At 36.9% G+C, this 21,606-nt stretch overlaps 1 protein-coding gene across 1 annotated transcript in view; it reads right to left on the reverse strand.

Annotated features, from left to right (window-relative positions):
- LOC150097054 (uncharacterized) overlaps positions 1 to 21,606 on the reverse strand; it is a 353,024-nt gene that overhangs the window by 63,020 nt on the left and 268,398 nt on the right. The window contains exons 11-13 of the mRNA XM_090408116.1: positions 19,914 to 20,041; positions 8,516 to 8,733; positions 1,391 to 1,520 (exon numbers count right to left, since the gene is read on the reverse strand). Coding sequence (XP_090264242.1) covers positions 1,391 to 1,520; positions 8,516 to 8,733; positions 19,914 to 20,041 — 476 coding nt within the window. The remainder of the gene's footprint in view (positions 1 to 1,390; positions 1,521 to 8,515; positions 8,734 to 19,913; positions 20,042 to 21,606) is intronic.

The following is a 21,606-nucleotide window of genomic DNA, read 5'->3' on the forward strand; positions in this document are numbered from 1 at the left end:
CACCCAGCAAAGAAAACAAATATTAAGGAGAAGGAAAGCTCTGAAAGTGACGAATTCCAAATATACACTGACGGAAACAAAACCAGAAGGAACATCGGTTGTTCATTCACTGCATACAACAGACAGTCCATAATACAAAAATGCTGTTTTAGATTGCATACTCTCTGTTCCAACAACCAAGCCGAACGACTTGCCATAGTTCAGTCACTTACATATCTCCAGGAATTAGAACTCAACATCTCTCAGCAAAACACAGCAACAATCTACAGCGATAATAGAAGCACAATAGACTGCATTAAAAACCAGAACAACCATTTTGCATTGATAGAACAGACAAGAAATCTGGTTCGAAATCTCACTCTAGAGGGATGGGAAATCAATTTATGCTGGGTGAAAGCGCATACTGGAATAGCAGGAAACGAGAGAGCAGATCAATTGGCTAAAGAAGAAGCAGCTAGAAACGAACAGATAGAAACAAGTTACCAGAAATTCTCGAAATCTGCAATAAAACATTTACAGAAGAGAAAAGCCTGGACATGAGGGAAGAAGAATGGAAAACATCAAAAAACGAATCAACAACAAAAGAATTCTTTCCTAGCATCAGAAACAGACTCTGGCTGAAAAGAGACGCCATTTCTCCAGGTTTAACCACGCTACTAACGGGACACGGAAAACTAAGACACTACCTTCACAGATTCCATATCCTGGAATCACCATCCTGCATTTGCAGTCCACACCTTCAATAGACTGTTGACCACATACTTTACGACTGTCAGCTATTGGACTCCATGAGGATGTCCCTAATACAACACGTCATCACTTCCGGAGACAAGTGGACAGTGTCAAGACAGAGACTTATCGAAAACTATTACATAGAATTAATTAAATTTGCTAACAAAATCAATTTCCAGTCCCTGTGATCTAACATAAATACTGTTATTATGTGAATTATACTGTATAGTGATATTATATGTATATATAAAAATCTAAATGTAAATATGAAAATTGATACAAAACTATAAATAGAAATGTTAATCAGTGCTTGTAAGCTACATGTAATATAAGCATTGTAATGCAATGGAGCATGTAGGAATAAATTACCTCCTGGTAGGGTTACGGGTTACTATTGGGAGGAAAATGAAAACACACACACACACACACACGCACGCACACACACACACACAGTCAGTTTTGAATTTGTATTGTAATTTTAAAATTTCATAATGTTATCTCATTCCAATTTCTTGAAATGAGAGGAGAGGAGTATTTCCTCTTGTCTCTGGATCATACATTGCTATCAACCTGATTAAGTCATATTCTAGTAATTAATCAATAAAGGACAATTTATTCAAGTAAAAAGTTTATATTTATGCTTTCTGCATTAGCTTACCTTTTTTTGAAAATCAGAAATGTGATTAACATTAGTAAAATAAATACAGAGAAACCTATAAGATTTGAAATGAGTATGGCTGTTTCACAGCGCACACCTAAGGCTGCTCGAAATATCTCCAGCACACAATCTAAAATAAAATAAGAAAACAATTAAGGCATCCAAAAAATAAAATGTTAAAATAATAAAGCAGCATATGAAAATAACAATATTCATAATTATCAGCTGTTAATTAGGTTTCCCCTACAAAATAAGGAAACATTCTAATAAGTTCTGCATTTATCAAAGTTTCTTTTTGTTAACAAAACAATGTACAAAAAGAAGATAAACCTGTGCCTAACTGAATATCCTGCCCATGAAACATAAAAATATCTGTCTTCTTCTTCTTCTTAGCCCAGCAAGAGGATTTGAGTAAACTAGACAGATGGGTACATGAATGGCAATGTCAGTTTAATGCTAACTGTGGTCTGATCAGGATCTTATACAACGGAATGAAAACTGTTTTATCTCTGCAGGTCTGTGTCTTTCTCATTATTGCAGCAATCCTCTGTGTTACCTTCACCACCTTTGCAATATGTCCCCTAAATTTCAGGTTTCTATCAATCATCAACCCTAGATCTCTTGTCTCCTCTACTTCCTCCAGTATAGCTCCTCCAATAGAGGATGCAGCGTCCCATCGATGTTTCCTAAACCTCAAGACCTTACATTTTGCTGCATTAAACTGAAATCCCCATTCATTTGCCCATCTATATAGCTTATTCAAATCCTCTTGCATGGCTGCCGCATCTGCACTATTACTAATAATCCTCCCCAGCTTCACGTCATCTGCAAACAACTGAATATCCCCTTGCAATCCATTGACAATGTGATTGATATAAAGGTTAAACAATATAGGTCCCAGTACTGAGCTCTGTGGGACCCTACTTGTAACCCTCTGCTTCCTTGAAACTGCCCCGCCATACACAACTCTCTGATACCTATCGGACAGCCAATCCTGAATCCAGTTGACCAATCTGACATCCAGACCCATGTGCTGCAACTTAAATATCAGCTTATCATGTGGCATCCTCTCAAATGCCTTTGCTGCATCTAAGAAAATAGCAGTATATGCCTTTCCCTCATCTATTGTTCTTGTATATGCCTTTTCCTCATCTAATGTACTACTTTCTCTAAGATCTTACTAACTACTGATGACACACAAACTGGTCCATCCAGTTTGTGTGTCATCAGTATGTCATCAGTAATACCATCCAGTCCCACAGCTTTACTGACATCCAGAGTACTCAGTATTTGAAACACACTCTCCTCATGTACCTCTAAACCTTGAACCTGCCCTATCTCTCTAGCATTAAAACTGATTCTTCCAGGATGAAATACTCCAATAAAGTGTTCATTGACCAATTCAACTATGTCCTCTGCATCAGTCACTCTATTCCCATTTTTATCCCACAATATCATTCTTCCACAGTCATTTCTCCTTATACTGGCCACATATCTAAAAAATTCATATCAGAACATGCCAGATATTGATTTTTAGAGCAAATTTGAAGTTGCCTGTTAACAATAACAACCCCACTGGTCTTGCTTGAATAGTCTACTTGCATTTTAGGATAAGGTGATAAATGTGCTGGATAAGGAAGAGAAAAACTCATGTACAGTGATATTCTTGGACATCACAAAAAGCATTTGAAATAGTGTAGCACAGCAGATTGTTGACTTGAGATGGCCCAATTTGTCAATAAGTTGCCGACCAGATAGGCCTGCAACATGGCATCCTATCATAGTATCTCTTTCAAACTTTGTCAGTTCCCTTCTCACAGTGATTTCATCCAGACCCAGTTGCACTGACATGAGAGCATCATATGCCACCAATTGATACCAGATAGAAACACGTGATTCGTTACATGGCACAATATATACCTTACCAATGGGTGTGTCTATTGACTTCTTTCCAAACAGTGTATGTGGATGTAGAAACATGGCTTTGGCAAAGTACCAGAAAGCACAACTGCCATTTGGACATGAGGCAAGTTTGCAGGATTTGGGCCTTTTGAAGTCTGATTTGAATTTGTTGATGATTTCTTTACAGCTGTTGTGAACTATGATATAGTAGAGTCAATAGCTAGAATTTTGGTCTTGAGCCATTCATTATTATTATTATTATTATTATTATTATCATTATTATTATTATTACTCCAAGACCTCATGGAGTCAAACACTCATCTGGGATGTCCTTTTATCACACACACACACATCTCATCATACCGAGCCTTAAACACACTCAAACTCCTTGCAGACACCACACTCTCAAGCAAGGCATTCTAATCATTCACAACTCTGCATGAAAAAAACCTGCCTCTCACTCCCCTACTCACACCCTCTTTATACAGTTTCCAGGGATGACCTCTGGTTCTCCCCTGATCTGCCACTATTCTCTGTAGAACTTCTCCACCATTGATCTTATAACAACCCCTTACCAACTTCTAGGTCTCTGTCATATCTCCCCTCTTCTTCCTCTCCACCAGACTCTGCAAATTACATCTTCTCAATCTTTCCTCATACTCAACATTCCAGAGGTCAGAAACTACCTTAGTCAGTCGCCTTTGGACCCTTTCCAACATCTCTTCATCCTTCTGAAAACCAGGCGACCAAATCTGGGCACAATAGTCCATGTGTGGCCTAATCAAAGCCTTATACAACAGAACAAGAATCTCCCTACTTCTACATGTCAGTGTCCTCTGCATCATTCCCAGAAGTCTTTGTGTTGTCTTCACAATTTTGGCGATGTGTCCCCTAAATTTTAGATCCTTATCCACTATCACTCCCAGATCTCTTATTCCCTCTACTTCCAACAATATATTCTCACCAAGCATAAATTCTGCATCCCATCTTTGTTTTCCAAATTTTAAAACCTTACATTTTGCAACATTGAACTCACATCCCCATTTGCTTGCCCAATCACTCAATTTATTCAAGTCTTCTTGCAAGGCCACAACATCTTCATTACTCTTTATGGTTCGTCCCAACTTTGCATCATCTGCAAACAACTGAATATCTCCATCCAAATCTTTGCCAATATCATTAATATACAAGTTAAATAGTAATGGCCCTAAAACAGATCCCTGAGGCACTCCACTAGTGACTTTCCTTTTCCTGGATATTGCACCCCCATACACAACTTGTTGATACCTATCAGATAGCCAGTCTCCAATCCAATGCACTAATCTAATATCCAACCCCATCTGCTCTAGTTTGACTGTCAACTTATCATGAGGTACTCTATCAAAAGCTTTTGCGAAATTCAAGTATATTACTGTGTATCCTTCTCCTCTGTCCAAGGAAGCAGTCACTTGATTGTAATAAATAAGATTATATTCAAATCCATGCTGTCCATCAAAGATTATACCATTGTTGTCTACCCAACTCTGGATCCTAGTTCTCACAAGCTTCTCCAACAACTTAACCACAACACCTGACACACAGATAGGCCTATAGTTTGATGCTTCAGTTCGATCACCTCCTTTATGAAGTGGCACAACAATCTTGCCCTCCTTTCACACCTTAGGAACTTGACCAAGTGCAAGACTCGTATTAAAAAAATATGTCAAGGCAGGTGTCAACTCTCTGGCACTTTCCTTCAGAATACGCGATGATATATTATCAAGTCCCACAGCCTTATTTACATCTAGTTTACTCAACTCCCCAAACACCTCTTGCTCACTTACAGTCAGTCTCTCCTCCTATTCATCAACTGCTCTCAATCTCTCCATAAAGTCACATTCACAAGATTGAAAGATCTTTATGAACTGCTCATTAAGTATCCCCACCACACATTCTGCAACAGCTGTCTTTATACCATTTTCTCCAGTCAATGTCATTCTTCCATAATCATTCTTTCTTTTGCTGGCTACATATCGAAAGAACTCCCTAGGATTCTTTTTGGCTTCATTAGCTAACTGCTGTTCATACCTCTCGTTAGCTACTCTCATCACCCTCCCTGCCTGGTCTTTGTAGACCTCATGAAATTGGTTATTTCCACTTCTCTTATGCTGCCTTTATAATGCCCTTTTTTTCTGTATTGCATGCTTGGAATACATTTAGACATTACATCTACTAGATAGTTTTTGAAAATTCCCCAAGATGCATTGATCTCTTTTCCAGCTAACTTCTCATTCCATGCTACACCCGCAAGCTGTATCCTGAGCTCTTCATAATCCCCCCCCTTGTAATTCCACATATACCCTTTTCTCACAGGGTTGCCTCGCACTGCTGGCAATCACCCAGGTAATCACCTGGGTGATTGCCAGCAGTGCGTCACTCTGAATTCAGCAATTCAGCAATTGGTATTCAGCAATTGGTCACTCTCACCAATTGGTGGATGATTTGACACCTCATTTATAATTACATCTTCTGATGAGATGATCAAATCCAAGACCCTTAAGCCTCGTGTGCCCTCTGTTATATACTGTCTGAGGTAATTATCCCTCAAAAACTCATTTTCTTTACTTCCAGTTGCTATCCCATCATTCCAGTCTATATTGCCATAATTAAAATCACCCATAATGATCACCTTTTTCTTATTTGCTTGGCTAATTTGACTATACATTTCACTATCACCACCATCCACATTATCTGGTCTATAACAACATCCCACCAAGTATTTGATTCCATTCACCTCTATCTCACACCATACTGCCTCAAAACCACTGGCACTATTTCCGTCTTGCATCTCTACTTTGTATGGACATAACTCTTTCTCTATGATCAATAGCATTCCTTCTCCCTTTTTATCCCTTCTATCCTCATGAAACACATCATACCCTTCTATCTCTATTCCTGTCAGGATGTCATCCTCTTCCAACCATGTCTCACTTATTCCGACAATCTTTGGGTGAACAGACGCAATTAGTGCAACCATTTTATCTGCCTTGTTTCTTATACTTCTAGCATTGGTATACAAACACAATAGCTCATTTCTGGATCTACAGCTAGTTCCACTGATTATGCTGAGTTTTTTTCTTGTACTGCACTGGCACACCTTTTTTGAGAACCAAGGCTTGAATGGTAGCTAAAGATTTTGGATGGAATGAAGGATGAAGGCCTTTATTTTAGCTAGGAGATGCATATCATTGCCTGGTGTGAGATAACTGTGCTGCTTACTGGTCTGAACTGAATCCCCACACCATCACACTACCACCAGCAACATAAGTGGCCCCTTTCACATATATTAGAGGGATGATAATGTATCTCTGGATCATATCAGAACATGCCGGATATTGATTTGTAGAGCAAATTTGAAGTTGCCTGTTAACAATAACAACGCCACTGGTCTTGCATCTACTTGATGTGGAGCCTGGCCCATTTCAAGCATTCTCCCTTGTGGTATTAGGGATAGGGCCATACAGATTACTGGTCACCTAATATACAAATCACCATTGTGAAGCTCTCTGTGCACAGTGGAAGCAGATACCAATGTTCCTGTAGCTGATGTGAGGTCAGATCCTAGCTGATTCGGGATAGCACTTTGTTTCAGAAAACAGATAATTAGAGATATTGGTCATCCACTGCAGTCATAGCTCATGGCCTTCCTTCACTGCATCTTCAGGATTCTGTTTGTGACTGCTGAAATTGGTTTCACAGTTTGTGAACAATGGAATGACTCACAACTATCTGCTACATCCACTTGACTTTGGCCAGATTCTAATCTTATGAGAGCTCGCCACCTGAACTCATCAATTAAATGATGTTTTGCAGTCCTTAACAAGAATTCTGATATCACGAAATGTGTTGTTCTCACTCCAGACATGAAATGGAAAAATCACTCCAAACTGTCCACTTTTATGCCATGGCTCATTGGCATATACTGCTGATATATATATATATATATATACAGGGTGTTCGGGATAAATTTGACAGTTTCGTAAGGAAAAAGAAAATCTTCTTTGTATCTATTAAATTTAATGAATTGACAAAAAAACATTACAGGCAGAGTTAATTACAATACTATCAACAAGATTTACTCAAAATAACCACCATTAGCATCGATCACAGCTTCAATTCTGCTTCGGAACCTCGAACAAGCTGATGCTACAGTCTCCCTGGGAAGGGCCGCAACAACTGTTTTAATTTTATCCATTAACTGGGCTTTTGTATTACTGGAAGTGCGATTGGTGTCTTTTTCAACTGCGCCCCATACAAAATAATCCATGGGGTTAAGGTCTGGGGAGTTTGGAGGCCAAACATTTGGACTGGTGAAGTCGTAGAAATTTTCAGACAACCATTTTTGACTTTTCCCAGAGGTGTGGCAAGGGGCCGAATCCTGCTGCCATACATACAGCCTACCATTGGCTACCCTTGTTATCCAGGGCTTGACTACAGTTAGCAACTCCACGAACAAAGCCCGAATTCCAATGCCAGGGTTCTTCAACACCTGTTCCTGCAGATTTGCGAGGAATTCTGCTGTACGAACGCAATCAGATCGTCTGCTAGGGATCTTTCTTCTTGCTACATCCTCGTAGTCACCATTGCAAGTCTCTAGTTCATGCCTGATTGTTTTTACTGTATTCAGGGAGCATTGGGCAGCAGTCGTAATATCCTTATTTTGATGGCGGGCACGAATCATCATGATACAAGTTATTCTCTTCCATGATTCAGGTGGGTTCCAGCTATCCATCCTTTCTGACATCTTGTATATGAATGAAGAAGGGTCCAAACTTTTAAATGAAGAGAAGTGTGTGTTAATACATGTAACTTACGGAAAAATATAATTAATTATAAATATGTCAAATTTATCCCGAACACCCTGTATATATATATATATATATGCCAATAAGCCACAGCATAAAAGGCATATGCTGCTGATGGTGCTTCTCATTTGTATATGATAACCAGATTCAGAGTCAATTTTTACATGTGCAACATATCAAAAAAACATATCTTTCATATGTTTTTTCTTACCTCCCCTCATGCAGTTTGTCTCTTTGTTCTTTAATTTATGGAAACTAGTGTAATAAAGAACCTAAATGCCATGCAAATATGAGCAGATTCATGTGCTATACTGAACCATATTTTTGTATACAGATACAATATTTAATTTTAAACTGTTCCCTTAATAATGTTACTTACTTTTAGTTCCATCATTTGGTTTCTCATTCACCCAGTCAATGACAGATTCATTTAAATCAAGATGATGATTTCCAGAGATTCTGTATTCTCCAATTTTAGTGCTTAGATTATGACGCCAATGCCAAATTTCTACATCTGTCAGTCTGCCACAATCACCAAAATATATATCACCAGATACACCAGTAAAATTTGTGTTTTTTATATATTCTGCAAATTTCCTATAAAATAACAAGAAATGTCATGAAATTAGTAACATTAACTAAGTACTTAAATAAAAGCTTAAAGAAATAACAAAGTAAACATATATAGAAAGTTAATTTTGTGCAAAAAAACATACTTATTTGCATCACAGAAGATATCTTTTATTATTATTATTATTATTATTAAAACAAGACCTCATGGAGTCAAAGACTCATCTAGGAGGTCCTTTTATCTTACACACACATCTCATCATACCGTGTCTTAAACACATTCAAACTACTTGCAGACACCACGCTCTCAGGCAGGGCATTCCAATCACTCACAACTCTGCACGAAAAAAACCTGCCTCTCACTCCCTTACTCACACCCTCCTTATACAGTTTCCAGGGATGACCTCTGGTTCTCCCCTGATCTCCCACTATTCTCTGTAGAACTTCTCCACCATTGATCCTATAACAACCCCTTACCAACTTGTAGGTCTCTATCATATCTCCCCTCTTCCTTCTCTCCACGAGACTCTGCAAATTACATCTTTTCAATCTTTCCTCATACTCAACATTCCAGAGATCAGAAACTACCTTAGTCATTCACCTTTGGACCCTTTCCAACATCTCTTCATCCTTCTGAAAACCCGGTGACCAAATCTGGGCACAATAGTCCAAGTGTGGCCTAATCAAAGCCTTATACATTGGAACAAGTATCTCCCTACTTCTACATGTCAGCGTCCTCCACATCATTCCCAGAAGTCTTTGTGTTGTCTTCACAATTTTGGCAATGTGTCCCCTAAATTTTAGATCCTTATCTACTATCACCCCCAGATCTCTTATTTCCTCTACTTCCAACAATATATTCTCACCAAGCATAAATTCTGCATCCCATCTTTGTTTTCCAAATTTTAAAACCTTACATTTTGCAACATTGAACTCACATCCCCATTTGCTTGCCCAATCACTCAATTTATTCAAGTCTTCTTGCAAGGCCACAACATCTTCACTACTCTTTATGGTTCGTCCCAACTTTGCATCATCTGCAAACAACTGAATATCTCCATCCAAATCTTCACCGATATCATTAATATATAAGTTAAATAGTAATGGCCCTAAAACAGACCCCTGAGGCACTCCACTAGTGACTTTCCTTTTCCTGGATATCGCACCCCCATACACAACTTGTTGATACCTATCAGATAGCCAGCCTCGAATCCAATGCACTAATCTAATATCCAACCCCATCTGCTCTAGTTTGACTGTCAACTTATCATGAGGTACTCTATCAAAAGCTTTTGCGAAATCCAAGTATATTACTGTGTATCCTTCTCCTCTGTCCAAGGAAGCAGTCACTTTATTGTAATAAGTAAGTAGATTACTAAAACATGACCTCCCTTTAGCAAATCCATGCTGTCCATCAAAAATTATACCATTGTTGTCAACCCAACTCTGGATCCTAGTTCTCACAAGCTTCTCCAACAACTTAACCACAACACCTGACACACAGATAGGCCTATAGTTTGATGCTTGAGTTCGATCACCTCCTTTATGAAGTGGCACAATCTTGCCCTCCTTCCACTCTTTAGGAACTTGACCAAGTGCAAGACTCGTATTAAAAAAATATGTCAAGGCAGGTGTCAACTCTCTAGCACACTCCTTCAGAATACGTGGTGATATATTATCAAATCCCACAGCCTTATTTACATCTAGTTTACTCAACTCCCCAAACACCTCTTGCTCACTTACAGTCAGTCTCTCCTCCCCATCATCAACTGCTCTTAATCTCTCCATGAAGTCACATTCACAAGATTGAAAGATCTTTATGAATTGCTCATTAAGTATCTCCACAACACATTCTGCAACAGCTGTCTTTATACCATTTCCTCCAATCAATGTCATCCTTCCATAATCATTCTTTCTTTTGCTGGCTACATATCGAAAGAACTCCCTAGGATTCTTTTTGGCTTCATTAGCTAACTGCTGTTCATACCTCTCTTTAGCTACTCTCACCAACCAAGTCACCCTCCTTGCCTGGTCTTTGTAGACCTCATGAAATTGGTTACTTCCACTTCTCTTATGCTGTCTCCACAATGCCTTTTTTTTCTGTATTGCATGCTTAATCTCTTTATTCATCCATCTCACACCTACCTTATTTAACCTTCTCACCCATGGTATACATTTAGACATTGCATCTACTAAATAGTTTTTGAAAATCCCCCAAGCTGCATTGATCTCTTTTCCAGCTAACTCCTCATTCCATGCTACATCTGCAAGCTGTCTCCTGAGCTCTTCATAATCACCCCCCTTGTAGTTCCACATATACCCTTTTTTCACAGGGGTCCTTGCACTGCTGGCAACCACCCAGGTAATCACCTCATGGTCACTTTCACCAATTGGTGGATGATTTGATACCTCATTGATAATTATATCCTCCGATGAGATGACCAAATCCAAGACCCTTAATCCTCGTGTGCCCTCTGTTACATACTGTCTGAGGTAGTTATCCCTCAAAAACTCAAGAAACTCATTTTCTTTACTTCCAGTTGCTATCTCTTCATTCCAGTCTATATTGCCATAATTAAAATCACCCATAATGATCACCCTTTTCTTATTTGCTTGGCTTATTTGACTATACATTTCACTATCACCACCATCCACATTACCAGGTCTATAACAACATCCCACCAAGTATTTGATTCTATTCACCTCTATCTCACACCATACTGCCTCAAAACCACTGGCCCTATTTCCCTCTTGCATCTCTACCTTGTATGGACATAACTCTTTCTCTATCATCAATAGCACTCCCCCTCCCTTTTTATCCCTTCTATCCTCACGAAACACATCATACCTTTCCATCTCTATTCCTGTCAGGATGTCGTCCTCATCTAACCATGTCTCACTTATTCCGACAATCTCTGGGTGCACAGACGCAATTAGTGCAACAATTTCATCCGCCTTGTTTCTTATGCTTCTAGCATTGGTATACAAACACAACAACTCATTTCTGGATCTACAGCTAGTTCCACTGATACCAATCACTCGATGTGCTCTCTCCATGCTGAACTGGGGCCATTTCTCTTTCTGCTTCTTCATTTTAGAACCCTTTGCAACAACATCTGTTTCCTCTTGATCCCTGGTCCTTCCATTACTTTCCTGCCTACACATGCTCTCACCTCCTCTTGGAGTTTAAAAATATTTTTTCAGATTTTGCCAAATAATCCGAAAAACATGATCATTCACCTAAAATATACACTAGAAACTTGAAGTGGCCAACACTAACTAACATTCATACTCATTTATGTTTAATATCCTTTTTTTAAAAAATTAACCCAATGATATCAATGTGGAATATCTATAATGAATAAGTGTATATGAGTAAGTTTTCTCAGTTCTGTATAAAGTTCTTTATTTGTAGAAAGTTTTTCACCTGACGAGATAACTGATGAGAAGTCAACAGCCTCTATATAGAAGTAGTGTAGTCATGAAAATACTTCACATGCAAACCTTGTTGGCTTACTCTTGGATTGAGGAGTATAAAAGAATAATTTCTTGTCAAATATAATTTACGAGGGTGGTCTGAAAAGTTCTTGGCCTAACAATGAAAAAATGAATTTATAATTTCAAAATTATTTATATTTTTCAACATAATCTCCAATAAGACTAATACATTTATTCCAGCGATGCTCCAGTGTCATTATCCAATCACTGTAGTGGTTCTCAGTAAGAGAACCACTACAGTGATTGGATGCCCCTCTACAGCTGCAATCACCTCTTGATTCAAAGAAAATTGCTGACCAGTGAGAAAGAGTTTTAGTTCTGGGAAGAGATAGAGGTCAGAGAGAGCCATATCTGGGGGATAGGGTCGATGTTCCAACAATTCATAGTGCAGATCCCTTAATTTTCCCATTGCGAAAACATCTTTGTGGGCAGGTGCATTGTCCTGATGAAAGATGATTTTTTTTTCTTCTGCAAACCAGGTCTTTTCTCATGAATTTTTTTATCTAGTCTAGTTAAAAGATCGGAATGATATTTCCCGGTTATTGTTTTACCCTTTTCCAGATAACAAACAAAATGCCTTTAGCATCCCAAAACACTGATGCCATGACCTTTCCTGCTGATGGAACCGATGCTGTCTTCTTTGATGCTTCCGTCCACTGTTTTGACTGCTGTTTGGATTGTGGTGTGTAATGGTAAATCCAAGTCTCATCCATAGTAATAAATCGACATACAAAATCAGTTTTATTCTTTTTAAAATGCTCTAAGCACTGTTCAGAGATTTTTCATCCGAGTGTGTTTTTGATCTGCTGTGAGCAAGCGCTTGCACAAAGCTTTTTCATATGCAATTCTTCATGCAAAATACACGTTCTTTTGAAATGCCTATAGTCTCAGCAATTTCACTGCACTTTGACTCACCCGTCATCCAATACCATATCGTGCACTTGATCAATGATTTCTGGTGTTGTTACACTTTTTGGACGTCCTTTACATGGATCATCTTCAAGGCTGGTATGGCCAAGTTTAAACTTGGCAGCCCATTTCTTAATTGTTGAAAACGAAGGAGAAGAGTGCTCATAAACTTTTATGAACTTCAAATGAATTCTTTTGGTGTTAAACCTTCTTTTACAAAGAATTTTATAACTGAATGATACTCAATTTTATCCATTTCAAGGGATAATTGAATATCGTTCATTATCGATTTGACAACATGTTTGCTTCAGACAGCTGTATAAAACAAACTACTTGATAGAATGACTTGCAATTTCACATGGATGCTTATGACAGATGTACCAACTTAGAAAAAAAATCTCTTACCGATAGTGTTGCCATCTATGGTTGAGATCAAGAACCTTTCAGACCACCCTCGTACTTGTTCTTTAGTTGCACTTATTCCAATATATATCCATGAGTCAGTGTTATTTCTGGTCTTCAATAGTCACAAGATGCACATCAAGACACTCTTTAAAGACCATAATCATACCTTGCTTTGAATCACTCATCACTTACTCCAGCAACACATTCTTCTTTGTTCATTATTCACTAAACAAAAAATTCTACAGTGTCTAAGGATTACCTCTCATTCTGCCAACTATATTTAGTACCAATATTTCTAGTATATCTACCTGATTGGCTCCTCTCACTGTTGTTACATATAACTCTGATTATATCATTTCTTCTCCTCTTGTCTTCCACGCACCACAAATTATATTTCCTCAATTTGTCTTCTTTGTGATAAACATCCCACAATCCTAAGCCAGTCCTAGTTGCTTACATCTAGACTCCATTAATGTTGTTTATATTCAAATGACCAGATTTCTGAGCAGAAATTCCAATGTGGTCATGATGTTATCACCTCCTTATCTCTACTTATCACTATCATTCACATTATGACAACAATTTTCTAAGTGACATTTATAATTTTTGCAACTTCGATTCCCTGTCTTCACTCTCATCTCCTTTGACCAAAGTGCACACTTAAAAACAGTAAATTGGTAACAACAGTGTTGACATTCTCTTGTATAATAGCAACACATCAGAGTGCTCTACAATTGCTCTTCTCAATCTAATATTATATACAAACAACTAAATATCTCTGCTAAAATTGTGAACTATGTGATCAGTATGTAAAATAAACAACAGAATGCCAGAATAAAAATTTATGGTATTCTACTCGTTATCTTTTTCTTTCGAGAGATTACTTCCTTTCCCCGTACATTATGATGACTTCTATCAGCCCACTATCCTTATATCTAAGCTAACAATTTATTATCTATCACATTCACTTTCAACAATAGTTTACCATGTTATAGTGCCTGTATGCATCTCCTCTGTCCTCTGTCACACTATTATAAAATACAACTCATTTATGAAGACTAAGATCAAAGCAGCTGTTAGTCTCACCCTTATGGACTCCCCCTTATTCATTAATAAATGGGAGGAATCCAAATCCCCTTTTCTTGCCTTTCACTCTTCAAGGACTGTTGTTGAACAGCCAAGTTAAGAATGCTATTAGTTTGCACATTATTTTAACATGCATGGTGGTATCCTATCCAGTCCTGCAGTCTTATTAACACCATGCTTACTTAAAATTCCAACCATTTCACATTCATGTCACACCATGATCATCCAGCATGAAATGCATGTACAAAATACTCACGGAAACCAAAGTTTTCTACTATATCATTGGCTATCATCATTCATGTACATTACAGAAGCCAAAGTCGGTCTTTCATACCTATCATTTTAATTGCCAGCCGGCCAGATAACTTTTTTTAAATAATATCATTCCATACATTAGAGGTTTCAAAACCTATAGTAAATTGATGCTTTGTGCATGTGTATGTGTGCATGCACATATTCGGATGGGTAGGTGTGGGCAGTGCAGAATTGTAGACTGTAGGATTCCATAAGATTTTTCCCTGCTATCTCTATCAGTATGTCTATTTCTTCTTCTTCCTTGGTACATGTTGCTTTCTTGATCTACTTGTACTCCTTATGCAGTTGATGTGTCCTCTGCTTCACATCCACTTCATGACATCTGCTTTTTTTCTGCAGCTCCTGCACAATTTCATGACACACATCCATTTCTCCACTACTCTATTTATCCATTTAACTTTAAGAATATAGTCTGACATTGCCATTAGCAAATGACCTTGAACTAAGTTTCTATTCTTCAAACAATGTCAGGTCTTAGTAGGTTACCAATTCATTTCCTGAATATGTCATAGTAAGCAGCATTACACTTTTTTTTTCTTGAAATATTTCTCTACCTTTCATGTCAAAACTAGGTGATCACTCTTCCCAACTAGTCACACCATGATCATCCATTATCACCATATTGGATGTTACTAATAAATCCAATACCCATGTTCTCCATTTTACTTCCACTGCATGTTGTGTAAACTAATCGTCTCCCTAAGCAACTCAAGGAACTCATGCAATTTCCTGTTTCCAATCAATGCTTACAAAACTTTCACACATTATCAACTGCTTATCACTCACTAATCCAATCTACCTACATATTTCAGAACACCTAAATAGCTACACATCCCAGCATATAGCAATATCCTATTAAATAAGTGATGTTCTTGCTCACTACACTCTCACATTAAACCTCAAATCAATCCTCACTACTGTTTTGGTAATCCTCTACTTGAAAGGAATGCAACTCTTCTGAAAGATTCAACTCTTTTAAGATCATAAGTAATATCTCACTAAGACTCTCTATAAAAATGCTGTATATCCATCATATTTTATTCCCATTATTATATCGCCTTCTGTCACCTATCTGATAAAACCAATGCTTTGTAGATCAACTTACTAGATGAAAGCCATAAATTCTCCAAAGGTTCAGTTATATACATAAGAAAGGATTAGCATTCCATTTAAAGATTAAAGAATTACAATTCCATTTAAAAACCTTCATTAGTTTTGTATGCCTGATTTTAATGTAGCAATTTTTGTTGAATTGTATCCATTTCATTCTGTTGTCAGTGATGCTACAAGTTTGCTTTGATGACTTCTTATTTCCATTCCAATTAAAATTGTTTTGGCAAATATCACTATAATTGTCTCTATTCTGAACACACTTCCAATAATTCAGTCTGATTTTTCATTTACATCCAAATCTTGATTTGATGGTATCTACTGAAAAGCCATCACACTGTTGGAATGAATGCTGTTTCGATTTTTCTGTAATATCTATCATTATTTTTTGGGAGCTAAGTAAAATATATTTTCATTTGTGTTAGAAGTGATTAGGAGTTTGTAAAACATACATATTCTTGTGCTATATGTTTTTTAAGATTGCTGTACAATGTCATTTTGATGGCTATGAATTTAGACTTGAAAGACGAGCCCTGTGATTTATTTTACTTCAGTTCTGCTGTTTCCTCGTCATTTTTACTTCATCTTCAGAATTTTTTTTGTTGTTTAGAACTATCATTACAGATTTTTACTGTTTTTATTTATTATATGTATTTAATTTCCTCAGTAGTGATGCTTTTAGAAGTGCAGGATTTTGATAATTTAATGATAATTATTATATAGTTTTCATTTGGAGATTGGCATGATATTTCTGACAATACCAAGTTGGCTGTATAATATGTATCTTGATTGTTTGCTGCTGTTATGCGAGGAGGGTATACATATTTTTTATTCCTTCTTTATTCTTAACACCATGCTTACTTAAAATTCCAACCATTTCACATTAATATTAGATTGGTGCATTGGATTGGAGACTGGTTATCTGATAGGTATCAACAAGTTGGTGTATGGAGGAGCGATATCCAGGAAAAGGAAAGTTAGTAGTGGTGTGCTTCACTGGTCTGTTTTAGGGCTATTGCTGTTTAACTTGTATATTAATGATATTGGTGAAGATTTGGATGGAGATATTCAGTTGTTTGCAGATGATGCAAAGTTGGGACGAACCATGAAGAGTAGAGAAGATGTTATGGCCTTACAAGAAGACTTAAATAAATTGAGTGATTGGGAATGGCGATGTGAGTTCAATGTTGCAAAATGTAAGTTTTTAAAATTTGGAAAACAAAAAGGGGATGCAGAATTTATGCTTGGTGAGGATATATTGTCAGTGGTGGAGGAAATAAGAGATCTTGGGGTGATAGTGGATAAGGATAAGAAATTTAGGGGACACATAGCCAAAATCGTGAAGACAACACAAAGGCTTCTGGGAATGATGCTAGGACATTGACTTGTAGAAGTAGTGAGATTCTTCTTCCGTTGTATAAGGCTTTGATTATGCCACACATGGACTATTGTACCCAGATTTTTCTAACTTGGTTTTCACAAGGATGAAGAGATGTTGGAAAGGATCCCAGAGGTGAACTGACTAAGGTAGTTTCTAACCTCTGGAATGTCGAGTATGAGGAAAGATTGATAAGATGCAACTTGCAGAGTCTGGTGGACAGGAGGAAGAGGGGAGTATGATAGAGATCTACAAGTTAGTAAGGGGCTGTTATAGGATCCCAGAAGTCATTCCTGGAAACTGTATAAGAGGGTGTGAGTAGGGGAGTGAGAAGGAGGTTTTTTCAGGCAGAGTTGTGAATGATTGGAATGCCTTGCCTGTGAGTGTGGTGTCTGCAGAGAATTTGATTGTTTTAAGCATGGTATGATAGCTGTGTGCATCATAAAAGGATCTCCTAGATGAGTCTTTGACTCCATTGGGTCTTGGGTAATAATAATAATAATATCTTTTCCTGTTGTGTGCCCTTCCAATGGGCGACACAAGAGAGTAAGATATATAATTTCTCATATATCCTTCCTTCATAAACATATCTCACATAAAGTAACAACTGTGCCATGTTAGAAATATCAGTTATTTCATTTAAATTAATTGCAAACTTTTAGCTGCCCTTAAGCTTGGTAATAAGATGCTGGAATTGGTCATTAGTATCAGAAATTATTTTGGAAACAGTATCATTTGATAAAGGAATTTTATGAATTTCATCGCCATACTTTTTCTCATGAACTATTTCTGACATTTTAATAGCTGCAAGTAACATGAGATATTCTCCTATCATCTAGGGCTTTTGTAGTTTTTGCAATTAAACAAAAAAAGTAAGATACAAGTAAATACTGGCCTGGTTGGTAAGTGGTTAGCGTATCCACTCTCCAACCAAACGACTGTGGGTTCGAATCCTGCCATGTACATGGATGTTTGTGATTATCTGTGAAAAATACTAGTGGGGTAGATGGTGTTGGTTGTAGATGACGATGATAGTTGCAGTTTGTTGTAGTTGGTGGATTGTGAGATAGAGATAGATAATTGTAGAGTAGGTACCCTCCCTCGATGAATCTTTGGACTCTCTGGAGGTGTCACGTAATAAACAAACATTGTTTTTCTTTATTTGAAAATTTTAAAAGTAGTTAGAAATATTCCTTTAGTTTATTGCAGTATGCTGGATACTTGGTATTAAGATGTCATTTTGGTTTGGCTGGTTTCATGCTCTCTGCAGCCAATACTTCATTACAAATTAAGCAAAGCGGTTTTTCCATACCATCATGATTATTAGATTTAAATCCATATTTTTTTTTTTGTCACGTTAGGTGTACTACAGCCTGGCAGTGAAGACTCTGCCACGTTGTCATCAGTATTTTTACCTCTTCTGTCTAAATTTAGCCACTTATCCATAACCGAAAAATCTTTTTTTTTTTGGTTATGACGGTAGGAAAATATTAAAAGTCTTTATTTTCTGTAATTAAACTATTATGTTTCTGTAAGAGCAGAAAACTTTATTGTATGTTATGAATTTCAGTGTTTTTACTATACATACAGTCTTGAATCTGAGCTGAGGTGTTTCTGGCAGCGTTTGTTGGCATTGCATGGCTTGATGGCAGGCGCAATGCAAAAGTGTGCATGTTGTATGTTCAGAACCAAGACTGCAGTGAAGTTGTGTGATGAAACATGGGCAAGCGCTGCCAGAAACACCTCGAATTCATTACGCGTTTGATTTTGAATTAATTTTTGGTCGTTGTGCATTCAGAAACCTTTTACTGTTGCCAAATTTTTTGCGAACCCCACATTCAGTTATGCGACCCCATATGGGGTCATGACCCACAGATTTGATAAGAAGCTTTGGTGTAGATGATGGTGGTAGTAGCAGTTCAGTGTAGTTGGTGGATTAAGAGGTGGACACAGAGAGTGGTAGAGTAGGTACCATCCCTTAATGAATCTTTGGATTCATTGAAGGTGTCACAAAATAAAAATAATAACAATAATACATTTAACCTGACTCTTCCTTTTTCATTAGCTCTTGCCTAAGCATTTCTATTATAAAACTAATATTTGTGTAGGGCCTTGGAAGAGCTTAACTTTGAGCTAGGTTGTGTTTCAACTACAAATTTTAACTCCTCTATTTGCAATGCAGAGTGAATTGGCCATCATAAGTTCTAGATATCTTATTAGTATCAAGTAATAATAATAATTATGATCACTTAATAATGAAACTAATTCAGGCTCTGCAAAGATAAGAATGAAGATGTAAATTTTTCAAACTTTGATTGTAAATTTAAATGTACATAAAATCTATAGTGTCAAAAACACTAACAATAAATGCTTTTCTCATATATTAATGCACACATTAAAGTAATATTTTACATTATTAACATTGAAGTATTAATTATTTTATTTTATTTTTTTTGTTACTCGTCAAAACATAGTAAGATGTAAGATGGTACTATCAGACACTTACTTGGCTGTTTCTTGTTTATGCAGACTTGCATAATACGAGTAGCTTTCATTCAAAAGAGCATGTAGGGCGAAAGCATATACCCACACAGCATCATACACATAACCGCCGTATCTACTAAAAGTCATATTCTAGAATAAAAAATTCAATAATAAATATTTTATGTTAAACTAAAGAATAAAAAAACAATGTACAAGGTACTTGCAAACTGATTTTTTCCTATTTAATTATTTTTTATTATTAATTTAATTTTACTTATATAACTTTATATTTTATTTATTTAAGTTTAATTTTTGTTTAATGTGTAGTGATGTTTTAGAGATTTATTTTGAATTTCATTTTGTGATAGTTGTGATTTCATTATGATCTGTGATAAAATAGCAGTGAGAGAGAGAGAGATTGTTGTATTGGTCAGTGGCAAAGGCAAATAATGGTATGTTATCAAGAGTATAATATGTAAGTATGTGAGAATGTGGAAGATGTGTATGTGGAGATAATGAACAAAAGAAGTGAGTGAGTGAGTATAGATATGCAGGAAGTATGACATTCTAGTTCTCCGATTTCCTTAAATGACAACAGACAATGCGGGGTAAAAAACATTGAATAAATTTGAATATCCAGCTCACTAGTCTGTTATATGATCCCATTTGTTTTAATTAACTTGACTAGCTTGTCAAGTGGCAGTTTATCAAAGGCCTTTGAAAAATCCAAGTGCACCATCATATATGCATCTCCTTTACTGAGTGAATTTGTCACCTTGTTGTAATACATAAGCAGATTGCTGAAACATGACCTCCCTCTAACAAATTTATGTTGACTATCATAAAGAATACTGCTATTATTATTAATAGTAGTATTGCACAGGCACCTGCATGGAGTCCTAAGACTCATGATGGGAGACCAAAACTATCAACACAATATTTATTGTACCTTCCCTTGAAACCACTAACAGACAAAGCACTCACAACTGACTTCAGATGACCCATTCTATTCATTCACCATTCTCCAAGTGAAAAATCTAGTCCTCACACGTTTGCTAATCACACTCTTACCAAACTTCCAGGAATGACTTCTTGTGTTTCCTGCTAGAGTGGGAAAACTTTTCCTTTGTATTAATACTGTAAAATCCTTTAAGTAACCTAAAGTAAATCTTTAATAAAATCCTTTAATCCTTTAAATTCTATAAGTTACTTTATAGCCCTCCCCTCTGCTTTCCACCTGTCAACCAACTTTTGCAACATCCAGGTGTGGATGTGAATCTATCAAGGCTTTATAAAGAGAAACGATAACTCACTTATCTCTGCTTGTTAGTGATCTCGTGAGTTGACCTGGCTACTTTAGCAATATGCCCTCTAAACCTCAGCTATCTATCTATCTACTACTACTACTACCACCACCCAATCCCTGGCTTCATCAATTTCCAGGAGTACAGTTCCCTCAATGTGATACACAGCTTGTAATCTTTGTATTCCAAAATGCATAACTTCACTTTAAAACATTAAACTGGCATCCATGTTATAACAATGCTGCCATTCTATTAACATCATTCTGCAAGCTCTCTACATCTCCTTAATTAACTATTACCCTACCCAGCTTTACATCATCAACAAACAACTGAATATCTCCCTTCAAATTATTTTCTGTATATCATTTATGTGTGCATTAATAAACAGTAGTGGTTCCAAGCTCAGAGCCC

The sequence above is a fragment of the Typopeltis vanoorti genome, chromosome 18 (genome assembly GCF_054136105.1).
Source record: "Typopeltis vanoorti isolate ZY-2024b chromosome 18, IOZ_Tvanoo_1.0, whole genome shotgun sequence".
Lineage (NCBI taxonomy): Eukaryota > Metazoa > Arthropoda > Arachnida > Uropygi > Thelyphonidae > Typopeltis > Typopeltis vanoorti.